The sequence below is a fragment of the Aphelocoma coerulescens genome, chromosome 18 (assembly GCF_041296385.1).
Source record: "Aphelocoma coerulescens isolate FSJ_1873_10779 chromosome 18, UR_Acoe_1.0, whole genome shotgun sequence".
In the NCBI taxonomy this organism is placed as follows: Eukaryota; Metazoa; Chordata; class Aves; order Passeriformes; family Corvidae; genus Aphelocoma; species Aphelocoma coerulescens.
The window spans coordinates 3476627-3501792 of NC_091031.1; the positions used below are offsets into that span (position 1 = coordinate 3476627).

At 39.2% G+C, this 25166-nt stretch overlaps 1 protein-coding gene across 1 annotated transcript in view; it reads left to right on the forward strand.

The window, feature by feature from the left end:
• Positions 1-25166, forward strand: part of PITPNC1 (phosphatidylinositol transfer protein cytoplasmic 1) — an 83957-nt gene that overhangs the window by 26030 nt on the left and 32761 nt on the right. Inside the window, exons 3-5 of the mRNA XM_069032963.1 lie at positions 16111-16259; positions 19887-19975; positions 20421-20428. Coding sequence (XP_068889064.1) covers positions 16111-16259; positions 19887-19975; positions 20421-20428 — 246 coding nt within the window. The remainder of the gene's footprint in view (positions 1-16110; positions 16260-19886; positions 19976-20420; positions 20429-25166) is intronic.

The following is a 25166-nucleotide window of genomic DNA, read 5'->3' on the forward strand; positions in this document are numbered from 1 at the left end:
GGAACAGTGACACCACAGTGACGTCTGCCAGTTACTCACGTGACAAAGGTACTAGAATGCAGAAACCCTTTCACATCATACTGACTTTACAGGCAGCTCAGCTGCAAAGATAAAAGCATCCATTTTGTAAAGGTTGAGATATGAATCTCACCAATAGATAGGGTACGGTAGGGTAAGAAGGAAAGGCAAAGGGAAAGGCAAAGGGAAGGGCAAAGGGAAAGGCAAAGGGAAAGGCAAAGGGAAAGGGAAAGGGAAAGGGAAAGGGAAAGGGAAAGGGAAAGGGAAAGGGAAGGAAAGGGAAAGGGAAAGGGAAAGGGAAAGGGAAAGGGAAAGGGAAAGGGAAAGGGAAAGGGAAAGGGAAAGGGAAAGGAAAGGGAAAGGGAAAGGGAAAGGGAAAGGGAAGGGAAAGGAGGGAAGGAAAGGAAAGGAAAGGGAAAGGAGGGAAGGAAAGGAAAGGAAAGGAAAGGAAAGGAAAGGAAAGGAAAGGAAAGGAAAGGAAAGGAAAGGAAAGGAAAGGAAAGGAAAGGAAAGGAAAGGAAAGGAAAGGAAAGGAAAGGAAAGGAAAGGAAAGGAAAGGAAAGGAAAGGAAAGGAAAGGAAAGGAAAGGAAAGGAAAGGAAAGGAAAGGAAAGGAAAGGAAAGGAAAGGAAAGGAAAGGAAAGGAAAGGAAAGGAAAGGAAAGGAGAAAGGAAAGGAGAAAGGAAAGGAAAGGAGAAAGGAAAGGAAAGGAACTAAAAATGGAATGGCAAGGAATAGTGTAGTATTTCAGCCCTGCAGGAACTGCCTTTATTAGTAAGTGGAAAACCAATGCTAGTTTGATCTTCCTGTTGTAATGAAATTACTGAATTATGTTTTCATGTCCACAGATTAAAAAAAAAAAAAAAAAAGAGAAACTTGATGGTTCATAGGCATTTATTCATATGAATGACCTTTAGCCATTCTGGCTGTCTTTGTGTCAGGGAAGTCAGTTGTTGAATAGTTGGGGCTGTCAGGGCTTTGTGGCACAGTCGAGGACTGGAATAACTATATAAATAGCCAGCCTCAAATTCAAACCTTCTGGCTGTAAAAGAGCATGTTGTGTCTCTGAAGCACACATCAGGGCTGAGAGGAAAAATGGAAGGTCTTTTTTTAAGAAAAAGAGCCTTCCTAAATTAAGGCAGCTACAGCAAGTTTGGGTCTCCAGTTTGTGCGTTCAGGCACCAAAACCAAAGTGACTTTCAGGGTGACCTGCAGTCAGTGTGTTCTGTACCAGTCCTGTGCTCGGTGCTGCTCAAGCAATAAATTTTGTTAGGAGGCCACCAAGAGCCATCAGATCCATAATGCTGCATAGTGGTCCTTGTTCTCTCTACCCTATTTTGCCCATAAAAAAATAAATAGAGGAAGGTGGAAGACTGCCATGAGAGTTGGATATGCTAGATTTGTACCTTTTGGGGGGAACTATGATGCATAATGCTACATGAGGAATTTCTGACTTTCATTAAGGCAGCATCGACAGGTAATACAGGAAATACCATATGAACCCAAGGCTGAAACTCACACTTCATTTTCTCTCTTCCACGTGCTGTAGTTCAGGTGCTAGAATGCAAATCTTTTATTTGTTCTCTGTAACTCAGGAAGAACTGGGCAATGGGAATCCTCTCAGTTGTGAAAGAAGAGCCCTGACCTGTCACTAAATCCAATTGAATTAAACGTACAGTTTGCCCTTTTGGGAGGCCTGTATGTTTGTCAGATCTAAGCTTTTGTATTCTCTGTTGATGGTCATGATGTGTTTGTGTGTTAGAAATTATTGGAAGAATGAGAAAATAAAGAAATAATCAGTCATGCTTGCCAGACTCTGTAGTTTTAATGTCACTAAGTGCCATGGGAATATGACGCGAAAACACTTGTCATCCAGCAGCCCTGAATGCTTGTCATCCTTGCCCTAAAAGAACTTTGTTTACAACATTAACTTCTCTTCTGTGTTTAGGCCTCACTTTAAACATCTTAAATTTTTTTTCAGTAGTAATTATTGATTTTGCAATTTGAATTTAAAGAAACAAGTTGGAATAAAAACTTTCTTTTGATTTTTCATTTCCCTCCCTTTTTGGCATAAAATATTATTTTTAAGACCACTGCATTATCTGTTCTATTTTATTGTATACCTGGGGTGTTTTTTCTTTTCTAAAATAACTTCATTTATGTGTGTTATTTGTTTATTTGGTGTGAGTTATTGGTGATCCAGATTGTATCAGGTGGCTGTGAAGCTAACTCAGAGTCATGACAAGAGAATAGGCACACGACAGGTTTGTTATGGTCAACTAGAGTACACAGTGTATAAAGCATATAGTATATAGTAGAATATATTCAGTACATCAACCTTGTGTGCGTGGATGAATTCCCCTGGAAATGCCAGATCTCTTCCCACGTATTGCCCTACTTGTCAGCATTTGTGCTCACAGCAAGATGACCATTTGGCTTCAACAGAAGTAACATTGTGAGCTTCCCACAGAGCCAAACTGGTGGCTGCCTCTTAGTGACAGTTGTGCCCAGTTGAGACAGCAAATTGCTCATTCCCATCCTTTCAATCAAAGAGTAGAATTAGATGCATTAATTTATTTTGGTTTAATTAATTGCCTCCAGCCTGGATAGGAGAAAATATTAAAGAAGCACTGTTTAGGCTGGTTGTCTGTGGTGGCTTTGCTAATCCAAGATTAGGAAGTACATGTATCAGATGCTGCGGATCAAGGAAGGTGCAGCTGAGGAATACCCCTGCTCTGCTGCTCCACTGTGTAGCTTCAATTTGTGTGTCTGAGGTGCTGGAGACAGTTCAGCCGTGGCAGTGAGGAAGTCAGAGTGCCCAGTCCATACAGAGCACAAGGCAAAACAACCGCAAAAAAAAAAAAGAGAAATAGAGAATTTAGGTTTCCAGGTTGGATAATTAACCATTAACATTCCTTGTATGTATTCATTCTGTGAATGAATGTGAGAGACAGAGGAATGAAATATTCTAAAGGTTAACAAGTGGCTGGAAAGTGACAGTGTGGATCTTGCAGGAACAGTTTGCCATGAGCTCCCACTAGAGCTGTTCCCTGAACTACTCAGATAAAATCTTCCTAGTCAAGCTCCCAGGCCCTGCGTAAAATATGTTAGAGGTTTCTCTGTTTTGGGAACATGTATCAGGTAGTGTGACATCCCCTCCCTCCCTTCTCACCCTAAAAGTTTTCAAATCAGGGAGAGAGATTTAAAACAAATCTGAGAAACTGTCCACAAGAGCACTTGATTTGTTACTGAGGAAATTCTTCAACAGGCATTTGCCCAGCCTTTGAGCTGGAGAAATCCCTGAGTATTCCCATTAAAGCATAGCATTATCTGGTTAACAAAGCTGGGAGTTCATAAAATTTTTAGAATAAAAAATTTTGTCATAAAAATGTTTCACTGTCACAAGCCTGTAGAAATAGTAGAAACTATCTAAATCACTATAAAAGCAATGTTTTAACTTAAAAGTAATGCAAATATGTACTGCTATATATGTTTGACTGAACCACATGCATTTAAAAGTATGTTAGACTAAAATTAGATTACTGACCAACTTGTGAGACCTGTTTGGGGATGGACATTTTTAGTGAGTTTCATTCACGTTTTAATATTTTCTTCCATCTTTTTCCTTAATTATTCCTTTCTGTGTTTCCCAAGGAGTGATTTACAGGCACATGACATATGTCAAAGAATTCTCTAAGTTTGTCTGAATTCTTTACTTTTATGAAAAGTAATAAAGAAGGTCAAGCTGTGTTGCCATGCAACAAGTTTGTGGTCTTGCTGTCTGCTCTTTCTGCTTGCTATAAAGAAATCAAAAATATAGGAGATAAAGAGCGTTCATTGTGTTGCCATTGCTGCAGCAACCACTTCCTCTCTGAGTCTGAGCCAATGACAGGAGTGTTTGGGGAGTAGAAGGCCCTCGGTGGCAGGAAAGGAAGCGATGATCTCTTTGTAACTGTATTTTTAGACTCTGGTGAGGAAGGTTTTTTTGTTCAGCTTGTGAGTGTGTGGTTTTTGTTTGGGGTTTTGTCAATTATTGAGCTCTACAGCAGAATGCTTTAGATTAATTCTCTGACTTTTTCCAAACCCAGCTTTTTACAGGGTGTGTGCATTTCAAGTCTTTGAGCTACATGTTTTCCATTTCAAACACGTGTCTCAGATAGCAAATTCCAGCCTGGAGTATGCACGTACACGGTGCTTGCATGACTGTCTCAGAGCACTGTGCTGTACAGAGGGACTGCAGGAAGAAAACCAGGTTGTCTATACAGAATTCTTATCTATTTATACATTTTGTTGTTACGGTTTTCAGCTCTATTCCCTGGTGCTACTGTACACCATGAACTCTTATAGCCAAAGGACATGTTCCAAGTGACGCAGCTGGCTCTAACTAATGAGGAAGTGGTTAACTGGAGTAGGGAGTGCAGGAAAGCTGTTTGTTCACTTACGTACAAAGCTCTCCGGAGTCAACAGGAGAGGCTTTCCATTGGACTTAACAGGATCTGTTCCAGCTGAAGTGGCCTTTTGGAAACTTCTTTGTACTTGAAAGTTTTCCAAAAGGCCACAACATGAAACAAAATTCTCGTGGTGGAAAGAAAGCTATTCCCACTTAGAGGTATTGAGGAATTGATTTATCTGTTACTGGTGGTATACAAGCTACTTCAGAAGGATGCAAAGTCCAGCATAGAACTAGGAGCTGCTCATTTTTCTGCTGTTCCTGGTAGTCATTACTGCCAGTTTTGGTATCCAAAGTGATAAGGCAAGGATATCTGTCCTAAAAGAGTTTTATAGTTTCCTGGTGCATGGTCAAGGCTCTGCTAGTGCCACTGGCTTCTCTGAGATGCTGATATCTGCACTGATAAATTGCCAGCTGTGACTTACAGTCCCTGCATAATCAGACTGTAGGTAGCTCTGTGGAATATAGAGATATGTATTTGTTGTATAAGCTTGAGAAGCTATATCCCATTTCACCCAAACATTATCACCCTCTCTAATCTTCCTACGTATGATGAACCCCCATAATTCTTCTGCATTGGTTAAAATCTGCAGGTTGTAGTTTCCTGCACCTCCCTCTCCACTGTTTCCAGGTTCTGTCCCAGAGGAGATGCTGGTTGTGTTTGTGTAATGTTCTAGACTTCCCTTACAGAACACTAAAACCAGACAAGCACTGGTGGAATGCCTAACACTGGGACCCCATCTCTCTAAAATATCTGGAGACCATATAGCTTCACATTCCTGGCTCATGATAAAATTGAACTAAGCCTATAGAGTCCCTGGTCAGGAATTCTTTGCCTTCATCCTCCCTTTAGTGTACATGTGGTATTGAAGGAATGTCAGCTCTGGAAGCTTTGTAGCCTGTCTGTCAGTCAGGAATGTGGTCCTTCCTGGAAATTTTGCTTATACTTACGCAAGAGCTTCTGTTCTGTGTAGTGCTGGAAGGCAGCAATTCTGCTCATCTGTACCTCATCAAAGAACTTGCACCTTCAAGGTGGAACAGTTTGAAATGAAAGGTTGTGTGCTCTAACTCTAGACAAAGATATGAGCACCCTGACTCCTCCTCCTGTCACAGCTGCTTTTTGTTCTGCAGCAAAACCCAGATTTCCTGCCTGAGAGTTTATTTGGCTGCAGTTTTGATTTTCCTTAAGTCAGGAGCAGGCAAACAGATTTCTCCCCTAAATGTACTCCCAACATTTATTACAGATTTGTGCATGTAAAAAATGTTCATGCATAGGTACAAAAGTAGTAAGTTCCTACGGTAGTGATTCATTTCAACATGGGGGGATTTTGTCACAGATGTATAGAATAGGTACTTAAATTGCAAGCGTTTGTTCTAACTAAAATGGAAAAATTGTATCTTCTTTCAGTACTAGTTTTGAGACTTCAGTGTATCTCAAAAATCTGGGGAGGAAAGTATGTCTTCATTTCCTTCTTATGCAGTTGCTCTTGTGTGCTTCCTTCCATCAAATGACTTCAGATAACCTTAATATTTTCATTATCCTGATCCCTGGGTTAGATGCAGAGATTCAGGAGTGACCTCCACTATTTACAGACCCAGGATTCTTTATAACATTATTTTTGTCTACAGGATGCAGGAATAAAACAAGTGCATTTTAAAAATTAAATTGAAGTCAGTTTTATTTTAGAAGATCAGAAAGTCGGATGAAGTATTTGTGATAATCAAATGAAATATTCTGGACTGTGAATATATTTTTATTTCATTGTAAGTAGCAAACAAAATTTCACTTTCTTCTGAATAAATTTGCAGAAGTCAGACTGGATTTGTCTTGTTCAGCTTGTTACTACTAAGTACTAAATTCTGATGCTGTTTTATTCATTGTAGATTGTGCATACTAAGAAAGTTCTCATTTTTTCATATTTGTAAGCAGAATTATATTGCCTAAAACACGTTGTAAGGAACTTGCTTGCCAAAAAATGTAATTGCAGAATTATTCCCTGCTGTGGTTCTGACAAGGTTTATGGAATCCTTTGTAGTCTCTTTGGTGCTTCTAAACTCAAAGTTGACTCAAATTTTTTTCTGAAAGCATTGAATTCTTTGCACTTGAAAGTTGATGGTGTTGGTGTGAGAGGGATTTTCCTAAGTCATAAAAATGAGTAATTACTGAAGAAGAGTAATTAGAGAAAAAGGAGCCTGAGGGGAAAGAAGTTCTACATAATCTTTAAGCAAATACCATTAGCAATGCAAAAAGAAAAAATAATTTCTAAAAGCATGAATAGATGCACGCGTGTTTGGTCCATTTCTAGTTAAAGATGAACATAACTCTCAAGTCTCTTTCTGCACTTCATTGAATTTTGAAAGGGTCAAAGGATGTATGAAACTCTGAATACGCCCAGCTTAAACTAAACTGAATTAAAATAACTAAATTTAGATTTTAAATTTTTAAATAACTGAATCCTGCACTTCACGGAAGTCAACTTTCCTGTTCAAAGCCAGCTTTTCAGCCCAGCCCTTTGACACATTGTGTGGCTGGCTGGCCACAGCACATCCCAGCTCTGGCCAACTAAAATGTGTTTAATATGCGTGGCACATGAGTTAGTTTCTTCTCTTCCTCCCCCCTCCCCACCCCCCACCCCCCAATCCTGTTTGTTTTAATGGAAAAACAGGTAACAGATTTTGCTGTCAGGTTTAATAGAGCAAGCTTCTCCCTCACCATCACTGGTCCATGGAGAATGTTATATTTCACTGTGAGTGAAATAGAGTCTTGTGTCACTCCATGTGCAGGGCTTGTGCCTGCTGCTGGAAAGAGATTGGTGACAGGGATCAAGAAGAATGCCCACACTTTTCCATTTTGACTTTTCTTGGAATGTCTAAAATGGAAATAGTGTTTTCTTGGAATGTCAGGAAAAGAGTTTATGTCACTGAAAAGCCTTTAGGAACCTCTACAAATATTATGTTGCAGTTTTAGTTCATTTTACTGCATTCTAAGTTAAAATTTAAAGATATTTACTGAACAGCTCCTTGAGCTTCAGGCTTTAAATTAACAACGATCTCATGAATGAATTGTGGCAAACAAATAAAATATGCTTTTGCCTTAGAAAAAGCTTCAATAATGTTGGATAGTTATCAAACTGATTGTGCACTGTAAGGCAGAGTGAACTGTGCATGAAAAGCAGGAAGCTGGAATCAAGGCAGGGCATGTTTGCAGAAAATCAGAGCAGGTACTCAGAAACAGGGCTGAGAAGATGTGGAGCGCGGTCAGTGTGCAGTACTGACAGATTGCTCAAGAGACAGAGTGAGTCTTTTTTAGCCATTTTTTATGTGCACAGAGGACTTTTGAGACAGCCTTTGGAAATGTATCTGCATTCCTTGCAGGAAATACATGGATAAATCTACATAATAGAATATTATCGGTATTTATGTACAAAGCACATAGTGTACATGGTTGAAAAATGCAACCAGCTGACTCACTGTAAAATATTGTTAATAAAAACTGATTCTTAAAAATTGTATGAGCTTGTACACTCCAGATGAACAGCTGGCTTTTTTCAATAGCACAGCTGGTGTAGAAGAATAAAATGACTACAATTTGAACAGGACATGAGCTATGTTTGGCAAACCATTTGCATGAAAACAGAACATTTGCAACTTAATTTTCATTTATTTTAATTTCCATTGTACACCTATTAACCAGAGATCTGGACCTGCTCCTGTTGGTTTCAGTATCACTTGTTTAATTGTAAGCCATTATGTGCCAGGGTATTGTAAATTTAGAGTAGGCCATGTTTCTTTTAGCTGGAAATACCAGAGGAGGATACTGACTTTCAACATCCAGTGTGTCATTGCTGAACTGTCAGTCACAGGAATTTAGGCAGATAAAATATCTTAAGGGTGTAATTTCTTCCTTGAAAAGGCAAAGCAAACATGAAAGCAGTAAGAATGGCACTTCACAGCATGCAAAAGTCAACTGTTCCCACTGCAACTGTTGGTTTGTGAGGCTAGAAAAGCATGTTCCGATGAATTTGGGCAACAGTAAAGAATACTGCTGATGCAGTCAGCAGATGTGTAGTGCTTTGTGATTCACAGATGCATGCAGGAATTAGTTGAAAGAAAAATTTCAAGCTCAACTCTAAACTCTAACTGGTTGGATTCTTTATATATTACTGCAGGAAGCAACATTTATACCACCAAATAATTTGCATTATTTTCTGGGGCCTCAAATCACAACAGTGAATCATACTAACATTTAGATTTTAGGACCTAGATGTTTGGTGTTATTCCTTGATTGATCTTTTGTATCGATAAAAACAGATTTCCTTTTGAGGACAGTAATTTAGAAGTCTACCTTTGTTCCTGGAGCTACTTTCTCATATTTGTTCCTCGGAGACAGCCATTTAAAATACCAGTTCATAAAAACTTCTTTGCACTTAGGATGTTTCTGCATGACAAGGAGAGTGCAGTGCAAAGGTGCCTGGTTTGCTCTAAGCATCTTACCTTAGAAACAAGAAGTCAAACAGTATGTTAGTGCCCACTCCACACTGCTGTTTGGCCAGGCTAAAGTAGATTTAGGGCCAGGTCAGCAGGCTGGGGATCTCTGCATAGCACTGCTCTGAGCTGGAAGAACAACACCCCCCTTCTGCCTTCTCTGTTTACTATTCATGCTTTCCTTGTAGAATTTCCCAAGCAGTCAAACCCAGCAGTCCTCTTTTCACAGGATTCTAGCCTACAATGTCATTATTTTACCAGGAAAATCACTATTTTAGAAATATAAACCACTACTTTCACACTGGTAAGTTCTGCTACATAAGAGAGACTTCCAAGTTCAAACTTACAGTGAGTTTATTTTCCTCCTGCTTTCTTTCCTGCATTTCTAAGAAAAAAGAAGGATTATTTCAGTGGCAAGTTTTCTTACTCTGCAGTGGTTTCAAGTCTGACTAATCTCCCTCCATAGCAGAGTCTTGTAGTAAAATCTTGAGCTGGTGGTTTTCAAGAGATACCCATTTCCATTGCTTGCAAAGTAGTGCCCCAAAAGAAACCAAGTCAAACCAAATTCCTAATTCCAAAAGCAGCCAAGGAGGAGCCAATACAAACCCACCCATACACAAAAAATCAAATACCAGCACACTGCACACTCCTCTATTCTTGTTAAAACCAATCTAGGCACGTTAATAACAAAGAAAACAAATCACTTTGTCAGAACCTGGAACTTCTGTCATGGAAAAGATTTCCTTAAATTATTGTTAATATCTATGAATCATCACCTGCAGTGGTTTGGGGATCAGAGGGCATAACCTCGGTGCTCCATCAGCTGGGGCTATAATTGCCCACGCGTGAAGGCTCTGCTCCCACATCCACACAAGTGTGAGGATGCATCAGGATTCACCCATTCCAGATGAAATGATGTCTAATAATGCTAACATGAAGGATTTATGGTTAATGGGGGAGATAAGAGAAAACACTTTTCTTTAAATAATTATTGTTTAGAGTGAAAAAGAAATTACAGGTGTGTCTTGTGGTAACAGCACTGAGCTGGAATCGCTAGACTGAGGCTAAATTCCCTGTTCTACCACAGACATCTTTTTGAAGTTGATGTATTAATTTCTGTTTCAATTAATCAAATCTAAAATAAGGTTAATACTTTCTTTGCCTGTCTTCAGTATGTAACTGTAAGCTTTTCGTATCTGTACCAGTGTAGGGCTTAGGTCTTGATCAAGACCTGAAAACAATGCCCTCAACATCAAAACAAACACAATAGGAAACATCTGTGTATCCTCCTAAACAAAGATATTTACTCAAGCAAGTACATTTCAAAACAATTTATTCCAGAGGTAAAATATTGTCTTGGTTTGAAAGACAGGTGTCTTCTAAGGAAGGCAGAAGCCTCCCTTGGAATGGCAGATGCAACCCCCTTCCCTCTGAGTTATTATAATTCTGAAATCAAGGGGCTTTTAGGCAAAGATGTGGGAAATATGAATAACAGTTCTTTACTGTTATATATCTATATGTGTATAACCAGTCAAACAAACAATAACTGTGGCAGTAACAGCAAACAATCACAAACCCAGTCCCAGCCTTCTCGGCTGTCAGGCCCTTTCCCCTCGGGTGCAGTTCCGCTCGCAGCCAGCAGGGGCGCTGGCGGCTCCCGGTGAGCAGGGCAGGTGCGATGGCTCCCCCGCGGCTGCAGGGGGCGCTCCGGAGCGAACTCGGGGAGCACACGGCTGCTCTGGTGCCCTGGGATCCCGGGGAGGGATGGGACAAAGGAGCTTCACAAAGCCCTGGGCAGCTGATCCCTGTGTCCGGCCGGAGCCTCGGGAGCAGCAGGCTGGAACGGCAGGGATGAGCACAAATCCTGGGTGGCAGACACGATGTATCCAAACAGGGAAACCCCCCGGAGGTCTGGGCAGGCAGGGTGAGCACGGCTACAACGTAGCAAAGGCTCGAAGCAACGGCAGGGCAGGGCGGCCATGGCCCAGCTCCGAGTGCGGCAAGGGAAGACTGGCTTTGGGATCCCAGGGCTTCTCCAGTACAAGGAAAAGCAGCTGAAGAAAGCAGACTCCTCTCTGTCCGAACTAACTCAGGTGAAAACAAGAGTAGCCAGATGCACCCCAGTCTGTAGCCAGCTCTTTTGTTTTTCTTAAGTACCCAGCTGTTTGCTCCCCTAGCAACATGTATGGGCAAAAATCCCTTTAACAGAAGAAAAACCAGTAGAGCTCCTAAAACACCAACAAATATCTCTGTAAAACTGCTGGGAAGAGACTGCTGGGAGTGACAGGCTGGGCATGTTTGGACAAGTAACTTAGCTGGGGATCACCATGTTTGTCTCATGGTGGTCCTTTGAGGAATAATCAGAAATTGTTTTAACTAATTCGAAATGTAGACAAATGATGAATAATATTCCTATTAATCTTTTAATAAAAAAAATAAAATTAAATCCTGGAACACATTCACAAGGAGCACACAGAGCATCTTGCAAAGACTAAGACTTGAAAATAGATCAGAAATGTATCAATCAATTTTAAGATTGTTTTCTGTGGATGAGACAGCATTCTATAAATCAGAATTCCTTAATAAAATTGCTACTCTTTTGCCATAATCAATGCCCTTGGATTCAGTGTAGCTGGACCGATATAACTGATGATGAAGCTGATTCATTGTATTTTCTTGCTAGAAATAAATCTTAACTAAATTGAGGTCAATGACAAAACAACTATTGCCATCAGTGGAGGCAGAGTTGTACCCTTTAGAGCTGCCTTTGTGCATAAGGACAGATCTGCTTCAGTTTAGTCGTTGCTGGTTTTCTTCTTTTTTCCTGTTTTACCTTTGCAATTTTCTGAGAACAGGACTAGACACCACTGGCATGTTTTAGCATGAACCTCTGTGAGCAATACTTTCCATTGTCGAAATGCAGCTCACCAAACAATCATTACCTTGAGCAGGCACAAAAGACACTCAATGTCTTCTGGACTCCAGCTCCTCTCTGCAGGAAGGGATCTCCCTACTGATTTAGAACAAAAAATTGCACAAATTGAAATGGCAGCACCATCCCTGATGGTTTAGTCTAGTTACAGAGAAATAAAAGTAGATTAAAGGGTTCAACTATTCTTTTGAATATGAGAATTATGTGTAAGACAGAGCCAGTGATAAATCTGTTACATTTTCTGTGAGCATTCAGGTAAGAACTTCAAGGAGTTGTATGAAAATTTCAGATACAAGATCATTTTGGCATAATTTCTCCTTTGATTGAGTTTTATTTCTTATATTCCACCTGAAGTTTGAAAGTTTGTACTCTAAGACTTGTATTAAATCAAAACCTGAGCAATAGGCAGTCAGGCTGGAAAAAATTCAGACATGTTTGAACAAAGATTTCTTGTGCAGCTCTTGCTGGAGATGGTGGGAGCTCTGCATAAGAAAGATGGGTGGGGTGGACCCCTTTTAAAATATTTTAATTTTTTCCTTTATTTATTTTTTCCCTCCTATCTGAGGGATAAAAATGCTTCTGGTCTCACTTACCATTTTAAACAAAATCAGCTTGACCATCCTTATGCTGTTGCTAACATGAGCCTTGTTTCTTGTATGACTAAATCCCAATAGCAAACACCGTCTGCCTGTTGAAGGAGCAGGCGAGTCACCACCAAGACAGAGTCTCACTCCTTAGGACTTGGGAAACATCAGAGCTACTACAAAAGCTACACAGCAATACCCTTAGAAATGTCTAATTCCACATTCTGTGCATTTGTTTATTGAAGTTCTTCCTCTGTTATTGAATAAATTTTCCCCTATTAAACTGAAGCATTTACAAAGAGCTTTGCTCCAGATCCAAATTCACATCAGGTGCCATTGTGTGAAATTTTACTGAATTCCTTCAAACAGTAGATGGTCTTGGAAAATCATCTTACAGCTAAGAACACAGAAATTCAGATTGTGATAGAGCAACATAAACAGTCATGGCACATCAGTTTACCCTTGCAGGAATAATGTGTCTCAATTACTGTTGTTAAATGATTCTTAAGTGCTGTTTCTCCTCAATATCCATAGGAACTAAGAAAAAGCTGTGACTTCTTATTCAGGCATTTAAATTACAGCAAGTTCTAAAAGACACATCTTTGCCTTGGATTTTTTTTCATGTAAATAGAAACATACACTTGAAAAAATGCTATTTTATCTGAAATAATAGTTGTGCACTCTCTGATTTAGTAAAGTACTATTATTTTGGAAGTTAACATTTTCCATCCTGCTCTAGAATGATTTTAACATTTCGTACAGCAGATAGAAGCAAATGAATAGTACACAAAAGAACTAAGTTAGCTACTTTAAAGTACATGTACAAATATGTTTCCTTTGCAGAATACAGCTGCTTTCCAGCAGGACTGCCCAGCCACTTCAGTAGTTATGAAAGGTTGTAGAATGGTCAAGGTTGGAAAGAACCTCAAAGCTCATCTCATTCCAGCCCCGTGCCACGGGCAGGGATGTCACTCACTGGATCAGGCTGCTCAAGGCCCCATCCAAGCTGGCTTTGGAGGTGGATATTTCTACTCGACTGGTGTCCGATCCGTAGCTATGGAAAGTCATCGCCTGCGGAAGGCAAAGAGCAGTAGGATTCCTGCAGGAGAGCTGTCCAGCAGTGGTGCCTTCTGTTTCCTTCGGCATCTTCCAAATGGGAGGCGCCATGCTGAGCTGCCTTGGATACCTTTTGTGAGATCATGGCTTTGATTGGAATGTGTGTGATTTTGAGCCTCATCAGAGGAGAACCTTCCTTTAAGCACTGACTGTGCAGCATCTGGAAACCAGTTGCTGTTTGACAGTACTGACCCTCATCTGCAGAGGGCAGTGGGCAACAAGGCTTAGCCCCCTTAAACTTCTGCTCAGATTAATTTACAGTCTTTGGGATTTGATATCTTGCAAGCATTTTATAGTGAGGTGGGTCCAGGAAAGAACAACAACCTCTGTTAACAGAACGTGGTGTTGCAAGGATATCTCTGGTTCATGATGCTGGAGCAAATGAAGGCATCAGTACAACCCCACAGCTGGTTGTCAGGGCGAATGTACACTCATCTGGATGTTTCTGAGCCAGCATTTCCAGCAGAAACTGAGGTGTTTGACCATTAAAACTGAGAGCAAAACTGCAAAGGACTACATGGACATAGGAAATTGATATGTGCAATTATGAAACACTTTCCAGAGGTGTCCATGGCAACTAAAATTCATAACTTTGTTGGATAACAAAACTCCCAACAGAGATCATGATCGAAATATTGACTTTATGTCAAGATGTAATTCCTCTCTCTACTCATCTGACCTTTTCATATTTCACAGGATATAAATTACTGACCTCTTCCTTTGCATTAGAAGATAAGGACCTTGTCACCTTTTCTCTTTTCTGCCATCCTTATCACTCCACAGGCAGTAAGTCTGTGGTCCCAGGTGGTCTAATTGATACATATCTAATTAAAGGCAAAGCATTTTTTCTCAACTTGTATTCAGCTTTGAAGTGTGTTGCTTTGATTTCAGACCTGAAGAACAGCTTTGTGTGCCTGAAAGTTACTCTTTTTTAAACTGTACTAATTGATCAAATCAAATGTGCTACCAACTTTGCCTTCCCTGTGCACCAATGCATTCATTTTTGTTAGAGAAAAAGAGAAGACAATTTGTCATGGATCTAGTTAAAAGCTATGTGTGAGGTTTCCAGCTCTTCAGAGCCTTTGAGATTCAAACAAAATGTTCAAATATGATGAGATAGAGAAAAAAGATTCAGTAGAGACAAAGGTAGATAAGTGGATTAGCAAGTAAAACAATGTTAGGACTTACTCTCTTAAATGAGTGTTCAAGATGCAAGTTCCAAATTTCTTACCTTCTTGTGGCCTGTTGCTGTAGGGGAATAAATTTGGATTATGTAGAATTGAGGAACTAGTATAGGGTGCCCTCCATCATAGTATTCTTTATCATTTTGTTTAGTGAGACTGTCTTGTTGCCAGTTACTAATAAGGTTTGTGATGGTTTGGGGTTTTTTTTCTGAGCTAATTGCTCTTTTGAGTTGGGCTTTTTAAAGTATGTGATAGGATTGTGCTGTTTATAATATGCAATAGCCGCAAGAATCTCATAGAGTTTTCTGAGGTCAGACTGTCACGATGCTTTTGTTTGCTTATGCTGAGCTAGTACTTGGCAGCTTGTGTGGTAGCTCAGCCATTCTCTAAATTAACAGGTTGTTCTTTGTATTTGAAGGGGGATTGATGTGGTTGAAGTGATTAGCATGTACATGCCTAAACAAATTGCTCTGGGGGAGAGAGAGATCCATTTGAGAAAACTGGATAGGTCCAAAGACTGTTGTAAGACCCCTAGTATGCTCAAGAGTGTGCAAAGGACTTGAGAATAAAATTTCAGACCAGAAAATGACTGGTAAAGTACAATTTTACTCAAAAATCTTTGTTAATGAAAGTTCAAGGATGCACTTTTTGTTACATTTCTTTGGAGGCAAAAGCCCTGGTGTAGATATGAGACACAGTGAGAAAAAAAATCAAGTGCAACAATTTATTTTTCTGTGATAACAAAGTTGGGCCAATCCTCACAGTGTTTGGCTTCCTAAGTTACTTGGGAGTCTATGGAAAAATGATCATTAAAGTGCTTAAATGCATTTTAATAATATTGCCAAGTCACTCAAACTTCTTTTTTCAAAGGACTTGGAGTCTACGTGGTTTTTTTCTTAAGAACTGGAGCTCCTGTCTCTGTGGACCAGCAACAGTTACCCTGAATATTTTTGCAGGGCCTCATTGTGTTGGCAGGGCAGGAGAATCCTGTGTTCCACAGAACTTTTAGAGTTTACCTGGTGGTTAAAGTCCCTTTACATTTCAGCATGTGGAAGCACTAGATTAATTGTTTACTTATTCTTAACTGAAATACTTACAAATACATAGTGTAATAATAGAGGACTGGCCTAATTCTTTACATTTGTATGCACACAGGTTTTGTTATTTTTTCCACAAATGATGCCATGGACTTAATAACATAATGGGAGGACCCCAAAAATACTGGTTTTCACCTTCAACTACCTTTTATTTACACACAGCAGTATATCATTTACTAAGACTGGCTTTTGAATACGTGTAAAACATAAAACTAATATACTTTGTTCTTGGTTTTGCCTTGCAGTACAGAATTGGACAGCTGTACATGATCAGCAAGCACAGCCATGAGCAGAGTGACCGAGGGGAGGGTGTGGAAGTGGTGCAGAACGAACCCTATGAAGATCCCAACCATGGCAATGGTCAGCTAACAGAAAAACGTGTCTATCTCAACAGGCAAGTGCACTAAAACTGTTTCTCCAAGCATGGACTTAATAAAAATTTGCAAGGAATACAGGCAACAGCCTTTCTGTTTCAAAAGAATATGTTCCCATGAATACATGCTGCTTCCTGGTAGCCATGGGGAGGTGGGATAGATCAGTGGCTTGAAATAGAGGGATTAGTTGTTATTCCTTCTAGAGTGTCTTCTGCATGAGAAGGAATTATAACTTGAAGTTAAGGATATAATGAAAATCAGAGCTTTTTTTTTCTTTTACACTTAATTGTTTGTCATTTTGTTCTCCAAAATTGTTGGGGAGGGGGAGCCAAAAACTAAACAACAAAGCCAGCAAAGTCCCACCCTCCAAAAAAACCAAAACCAAACCATTAAAAGGCTTAATTTTTTCTCACCTCATAGTCATGTCTCAAAGCCAGCTGTATTTTGCTTCAGCAAAGTTAATGGACATTATGAATGACCATTAGGCTTGTACATTCATTGTATGAATGACAGCCTTCTGGACCATTGGGCTTAAAGATATGGTGGAAAATTTGGGGGTTTTCTCCCTGAAGTTTCATCATTTCTTAGAGTGAAATGTTTGTCTTCTTATGCTGAAATGATGCTGCTGAGGATCGATGTCTCCGCACTCACAGGCCAGAGATGTTTAGATATATATATATATTTGTGCAATATGAGATATATTTCTCAATCTGTTCCCATTTTTACTACTGCTGATCTAATTGAATACCACTGCTTTTTCTGAAGTTCTTCTTTTCCCCTGGACTTGTTTCATTTTATTAAACTTATGCTCTGCAGCATTTTGGACTGCGCATACAAACACTACAGCTATTGCTTCCACATTGCAAGTTCCTCCTGCACTGCAAACCAGACATATCTAACCTTAATTCAGGCCAAATTGAATCACCAGTGATGTTACACACACACACAAGAGTTCAATAATATATATCTTGCCAACATTTAATATTATTGTTATTGTAAGTGTTCTCTCACAGGCTAGATATAGGACTTGGGAAAAAATCAATAAATATGTTCCCATTGTAGAGCTCCCACAAGTTGTGGGGCTTTTAAAAATGTTTCTGGATATTTCTTTCCTGCATGTTAAAAATAAGGCTTTAAGCACCAAAGAGCATATTCAGAATTGCCACTTCAGGGCGATTCAGAATGACCACAAGAACCTAGAAGCTATGTACTAACCATACTTGGGAAGCACTTGATTCCTGATAGTGCAGGCAATGAAACACGGGATCTTTTAGCCAAAGATTGGTACAAACATTGACAAAGTAAATCTTTGTCCCTATAACAACTCAGAAGAGTTACCTAAAGCTGTGGTGGATGTTTGAAGTCAGGTTCACCAAGTCTAATGATAATTCTGAATCCTCCATCACCAGATTTGCTGTTTGAATCTGGGTGTGGTGTCACAATGCCACCTGATATTGCAGTACTGTTGAAGCTTTGTGGAAAGGATGAGGAGGTTTTCTGGCCACTGTGGGTTTTGCTGGGAGGCTAGGATGTCTCTGGAAGATTTCACTGTAGGAGACATGCTTCCATACAAAATGTGCTGGAAACTTCTCCTCTGCCTGCCTTCCTGAGGAACAGGACTTCTACCAGCATTGTTCTCTCCCTCCGTTTTTTTCTTCTTGGATCCACTGCCCTAAAAAAACTTTGTTTTGCTCTGTTTTGATCTGAACTTATATCTCTTAAAGAAATTTGAGACTGAGCTTCATCTGGACAGGGTAGAAATAAGGAAATAAGGAAAAAAGAAAAGATAATGTGGCCCACAGATACCTGTGCTGCTGAAATAGAGATATTATCTTTTCGTTGAGTGGACCTTGGAAAAATTAATCTGTGACTGGGATTTGCTGGCAATTCTGAGTATAATCTGTATTTTGCTCATAAAGTTATTTTTTCCAGGATGTGCTGTACTGGTGAAGATAGGCAGACAGGCAAATATGCTAAAAACAACAATAACCAAAAAAAGTACAAAATGAGTGTATGTTTTCTAGTGTCAGTGTAACCTTAGTCATAGTTAGAATTATTCACTGCCTCTTCCCTCCTGCTGGAGCAATGTTTTCAGAAGCTGAAAGTCTGCATCCTCTGGTGTTTATAAGTTAGGCATCAGAGTAAAGTTTAGCAGGGGTAAGGGAGGCAGTCATAAAAACACTGACAGAGGCTGACAAAATAAACAGATCTGATACAGGGAAGTCTATTATGCAGGATGCAAAATGCTGCTTAAAAGTCTGTGCACAAGAAAGGTTTATGTAAAGAAAAGAATCTGGTTTTGAGCAATGTCATCAAAGAGCAAAAGTCAATGCACTTGGCTTTCAATCTGTAGATAATGTACTAATGTATGCATTTTGCCTCTGGACAAATAAAATCTTTATATGTAGCTAGATAATGGTTAAATAAGCCTTAATGATCCAAAATGTATTTTCTTCAGACATTTGCTAATATGGAAAGTTAATTTACTTTCTGCACACAGTTATCTAAACAGAACTATTTCAAACATTTACACTCAGGAAATAGAGGTTTGGAAGCATCTCCTGCACTTCAGTACAGATTCAGTCTTGGCCTGAGTGATCTGCTCAATGCTTTGCCAGACCAACACCATTTGAACTGAGTCCCCCATGTACAGGGATATTTGTGGCATCCAAGGCCTGCTGTCCTTGGAATGACTAGCCCTGCATCTTTGTTCCGGGCAGCCTCAGTGCTTCTAACTGAAGTCATTAAGAGAGGGTTGAAAGATGAATTATAGTGAACTTGCCTTTTTAAATATTTGTTTGTTCATCAGTTTTTGGTACCCTCTGTGACCAGACTGCTGGAAATGAAACCCAAGAGCCATGGTAAAAAAATGCTCCCACTCTTCCATAGTATTATTCAATTACCCTTTAATGGTCCTTCCATATGGTGTATCCATGTCTTTGTTTTCTGATTCTGCTGCTGTTGTACCACTGCATTGGTGAGTTCTCTTGACAGAATGAGCTCTAAGCTGTAACATCAGTTCCATTAATTCTCTTCACTTTTGTTATTTACTTTTCCCATCAGCAAAATGGGACTAATGCTGCCTACCAGCCTCACGAGGTGTTTTGAGTGATCTGTTAATTTTAATATAAAAGCTTCCTACTCAGGAGTTGGTATTGGTAATGTGGGAACAGCTGAGTGCCAGGTGAGCTGAGCATGAGGGTTTCAGTGCTGGCAGAGAATATGGAGGAAGAAAAAAGAGTCTGTAAGAAGTAATGGATTCCGGATCGTAGTGGACTCAAACCCCACATTTCCTCCTGACCTCTTGTTACAGAGTGCCTCCCTGTGGCTGAGGACACGGTGCCACAGTTACACCTTGTTCGGACTCACCAGTTGAGTTCAGCCCTGGACAAAGGTTCGGGACCATGAATTCTCAAAATGAGCAGCCTCAGCTCAGCCCACTCAGAGGTTGTTGCACTGGCACCAATCTGCTCCCTCTGCGAGGGCAGCACAGCTGAGGCATAAAATGAAAATACTCTTGAGAAGTCTGGGTGTTGCTGTGTCCCCCAAACACCTCACAAATGATGAGCACATCTGGAAATACCTTTATTTCTACAATACACATAAGTCATAATATATTCTAATTTTATATTTTTTTTAACTTTCAGCAAACTGCCTAGCTGGGCTAGAGCAGTTGTTCCCAAAATATTTTACGTTACAGAGAAGGCCTGGAATTATTATCCTTATACAATCACAGGTAAGGAATGTAGCAGAAATTATTGTTGCTTTGTGGTGTGGGGGGTAGCTTAGTTTATCTTCAGAAGCTCCAAGTTATACATTGAACTACAAGCACCAAGTCTCTTTAACATCTTCTGTTGAACTGCATATATTTTTTCACCTTATATGTACTGGTATCAGGAACTGAAGATTATAGACTAAGGATAGGTAAAAACTTGAGTGTTGTATCTATGAAGTTTCTTGCTGGCAAAGAAAACATCAGGTGCTTGGATTCTGTCTGACTTGTGCCCTTTATTGTCCCATAGACTTTATTCAAATAGAAATCAGCAGCCTATCTGACACAATAATTTTTATTATTAATGTGTGTTTACTGTAAGGATCTTGCATCATTGTTTTATTTCACATTTCTTTTTTTTTTCTTTTCCCTCATTTCATTTTTTTACAAATGGACAATTGGAAATCAGAATACACAGTAAGTTTTTCTTCCTCTTTTTATTCTAAAATAGAAAAATTATGTAAACTATAGTAGTGGAATCCAATCTGATTCCTACTTAATATAACTAATTCGTAATACATTCAATAGTGAAACTTTATTTTAGTTATTTGTTTACGCAATTTAAAGGGAAATTTGACATAATTCTAAAGGGATACTAGAAATTCTTTTTTATCACTTCAAAATAATTTGATATGTTTTTATTTACTGACTGTAAGAAAGAGAAGGTTCTATAAAACAGGGTGAGGCTTTTAAGGTTCCAGTTATTACCTGGAGACATGAGAACAGATTTTATTTTATTTATTGTTTTATTAACTTATAAAATGCTCATCTCTGGTATAGTATCTGGGAAACTGTACAATCTGTAGACAAAATTAAACATAATCCAGGCATGGTGCCCAGAAAAACAGCTATTCCCTCTTGCAGACCTAAGGCAAAATATAGCACATAAATCATGAGAAAAATTTTTTTAAATGTGCTGACCTCAATAATACGCAATAAGTCTTCAGTCTTCAGTCTTGGAAGGTGAGGAGGGGATGGTGAGGAGGTTCCAGGTGAAGGGACCTTTCAGAAACTCCTGCTTTGATTTAATTTGAACTTCTGACTGTAGATAAAACATAATCCAGATGTTTCTCTTAATTCTGCAGTGCTCAAAATATTTGTGTAGATTTTTTAAAAACTCATAAAGCATAAAGAGAAAAAAAAGACATTTTAGTGTGATAAAAAGAAAAAAATTAAGGGATTTAAAGGCTCATATTTGAAAACTGGAGACCAAGAGTTGAAACTGTGAGGAACAGGTTTGAAAACCCAAAGCAACAAACTGTGCTTTTCAATATGTGCTACAGGTACTTAGAATATTCATTTGATTGTCAGAGAAAAGCCAAATGTACCAAAATGGACAGTAGTGATGAGGGAGAGATTCTTAACTGGTTTTGCCAGAAGACACTTTCAGTAGGATCTGTCACGGTTCACATTAATTAAGGTTTACCTTTGATACCACATTTAGTTTTAGGCTGGGAAGTTTGCATTTGCTGTGTTGCACTGATATCTCCCCATGGTAACTTTTTTCTTTAACTGAAAGTAAATTTGAATCTTTTCATGTGATTTTTTTTTTCTTTAACTGAAAGAGACAAGTGGGGATGATGCAAAGGGTGGTGGCAGACAGAAATATGTATCTAAATTTGAAATGCGACACATTATTAAAACCAAACAGCAGTGCTGTACTCAGAGCATCTGAATCAGGAGGTGATCTCTGTCTGGTCTGTGAAACAACACCTGGTGCAGATCGGAGGAAGGTACAGCTACAGAAATGTTCAAGAGCATCAGCAGAAATGATTGCAGCATTGAAGAGACATGTAAAGAAAAATTAAATCAGTCCAGAAATGTAGAAGATAGGCAAAGCAATCGCTGAGTGACAGAGTAACTGCCTAGGGGAGCTGGGGACTAGTTACTCACCATGGTGCAAGGAAACAGAACTAGAAATACTGGGAGGAGATCAGGGAAACTGTACTTCAGACAAAAATCTAAAATATGCATTAATGGAGCTGATAGGCTGTGAATTTATCTTCATGGAAAACAGAGACAGTGCCTTTGACTCAAACTATTGAATCTAGAACAAAAATGTTCAATATACCACTGGGAATAATTGCTATCCTTGTCTGGAATACTTCTCTAAATTTGATCTTCTATATTCATTAGAGAATTCTGAAAGAAAGAATAAGCCCACAGACATTGCCCAAAATATGTAAGATAGCTTGGAAATCCTTTTCTTAAAGATCATAAATTCGCTCTGAAGGGTCTGTGGGACATGGTAAGATTCAATTTGAGCCTCATTTCAAGGGAAACTGATTCTAAAGGCAGGCCAATAACTGGATAAATAAAGCATAATCTTATTGAGTCAAGTACATACTGCTCTGTGGTATGTTCACACCTTATTAACCTTGTAAGCTCCACTCTAAATAAAGAGAAGGACCTTAAAGGCTCAGCATGTTATTTCAGTGTGTGTTAGTGATTTGGAAGAGGATGTGAACAGCAGACTGAACCTTACTGATAGTCTTAAGGTTTTTCAGTTGTAAAACATGAAGGCTGTTGAGAAATTGCATTCAAGCCCGTACTCTGACATTCAGAAATGCAGTATGGAATAATTTCATCAATCTGGTTCTCCTGTGAATATTATGGAATTCATAAACATGACTTCTTAAGGATCTGAAATTAGGACACCTAAGAAAAAATGCTCATCAGGCATTGAGAAATAATTTTCAGAATGTTGTTCTGTGCAATGGTTGTATAAAAAGCCAAGAGTGATTGGATGCATGAAAACAGGAATGGAAATTATACTGTCATGATGTTAGTCCTCTGTAATCTGGATCCAGTTATGATGGCATCTGCTTTAAGCAATGGTATTTGTTACTCAGCAACCCCCTAAATTTGACAGCAAACAGCACATCTGCTACTGGGTATTGGCAACATTATTAACAGCATGTAAAGCAAGTGACACGCTCGAGATAATGAGTTTAACAGAACTATTGCACAAGAGATGCTTTTGTGGGGTGGGATATGTGCCATAGTGTCATGTCAGGAGAGCATTTGTGAATGTACCTTGTTAAAGCTGCCATACAAAAGACTTCCCATCAGGAAGATGACACATGGGTGCTGCCCCTAGAAGTGCTGTATCAGAGCTGGACTAATCCTTGAAAGCTTCCTGCTAGCATTGAGAGGGAGGAGGAAGTCGAAAAAATACTTTCAAAGCTGAAGCCAAAGTAAGTAATCCAGATTTGGGGGTACTGTTTAGGGAATAAGATATTCCTGTAAAGTTTGAAGTTATAGTGGCTGGGGTGTTACTTCAGAACCATATGTGAGAAAGTCTCTTCAAGTTAGACAGGAGCTGCTTTGGTTTTGATCTTGTCATTAGAAATCTGACAAGATGTCTTGCTAAAATATTTGTTTGAGGTTTATATATAAATCCATTTAATATTGTGATTAGGTTGATGTTAAGATCATACATCTGGGGTACTGTATTTAGGATGCAGCAGAAAGGGAGCCCTACAGGGGTAACTCCAATGGGTTCCACTCCATAAGCAATTCCAGGACTTGGTGTGGTCAAGTGCCTCCTGCCCAGCGACACCTGCTCCTGGGGAATGGGTGCTGCTAGCTGCTGGCTTTGGTAAGAATTCCTTTGCTGGACAAGGGCTGGGGCCTTTTTCACTTGGAGGATGGAGAAAAGATGCCTTGCAGCTCTCAACAACCCCTGTGTGCCAGCTTATCACAGCCTTTGCAAATATGTATCTTTAGTGGAAAATATTTATGCTATTCACGGTGGAAAGAACAACTGAACTTTCAGGAGGCTTTGTTATTTTTCTTTCTGAGGTTGCCCAGCCAGATTAGAAATAATTAACTAGAAAGCAAACTTGTGTCTATTGCAAACCAAATGAAAAAAGAATTGCATAGAACTAGGTTTCTTTACCTGCATTGGGATATTGTTAGAAAATAAACAGCACAGAGCAAATATCCATTCGACCTGCTCAAGTGACAGTGGAGATTCTGGACAAAAAAAGAGAGGAGCCTCAAGCAAACAAATAATCAGATCACAAATGTTTGGTGACTAAACCATGGTACAAAATCTTCATGTGATCGAAGTACACTGAAAATAAGCCACACAAAGTTTAGCCCTCAAGTTGGAGAACAAAGGGTTTAGGAAAAATACAAAGAGAATTTAAGCAAACTCTTCTGAATTTGAAGGTACAGTTCAAGTGTTTACCAGGGATCAGTTCAAATAGATTTGCCACCTGACCTGAACAGCTTTGGTGTTGTTAGCAATATTTCAGTTCTGGGGCTGAAATTTGAAAACAGCTGGATAAATTTTTTGTGCATAATTTATGGACAATTGTTAGTTTCACAATTATATAAACAAAACAAACATTAAAATGGCATTGTTTGCTCTGTGCAAAGGAGGAGGAGCATTCCTTCAACACAGCAGTGTCTCAAATTAACTTATGAATACAATATAAATTCAGAATATTTATGGAAAACAGTTAGGGAACAGAAAGCAGGAGACAACAATTCCTTTGATGATTTATCACAATGACATTTATTCTTCTACAGCAAATGACTGAGGAAAATAAAATTATGTCATCTGGTATGTGTCAAGGCCCCAGAGTGAGAGTTGCTAAATGGTCCATTACTGACCTGCTGGTTTCTGATTACTTTTGAGAACAGGCATGTTTTGTGCTTCACTTAGCTGCTGGTTTATCCATGAAGTAAATTATCTGGAAGAAATGTTTTTGTATTGTTATTTTTATAATGAGATGACTTGAGAAGGAAAACAGTTGTTTCAGATGAACATTGCTGTAGAGATTTTCCTGTGTTCTCTTTATCTGATTACCAGCCCTTGAAATTTGGATGTAACCCCTCACTCTTCAGTGCAGAAACTTTTCTGCACTTTGAGGATATGAAGAGTCTGCATCAAAAATGCAGCAGAATCTGTACCACAGGATTAGAGCCTAATGCCAAGTTACTATCAGCATCCTCCCGTCTTACCCCCCCAACTCAAAAAACAGGCTAACTGGTGCCATTGTCCCAGGAAAACACAAATTTACTTTTCCCTTAGGGGTTCTAGCAAAAGGAAGGACCTCTGTAGAATTTATAAGAAGCAAATAATATATATTTTTAGAGAGCTGCAAACCTGTATTCTCATTTAATAGCTTGATCCCATTGAAAT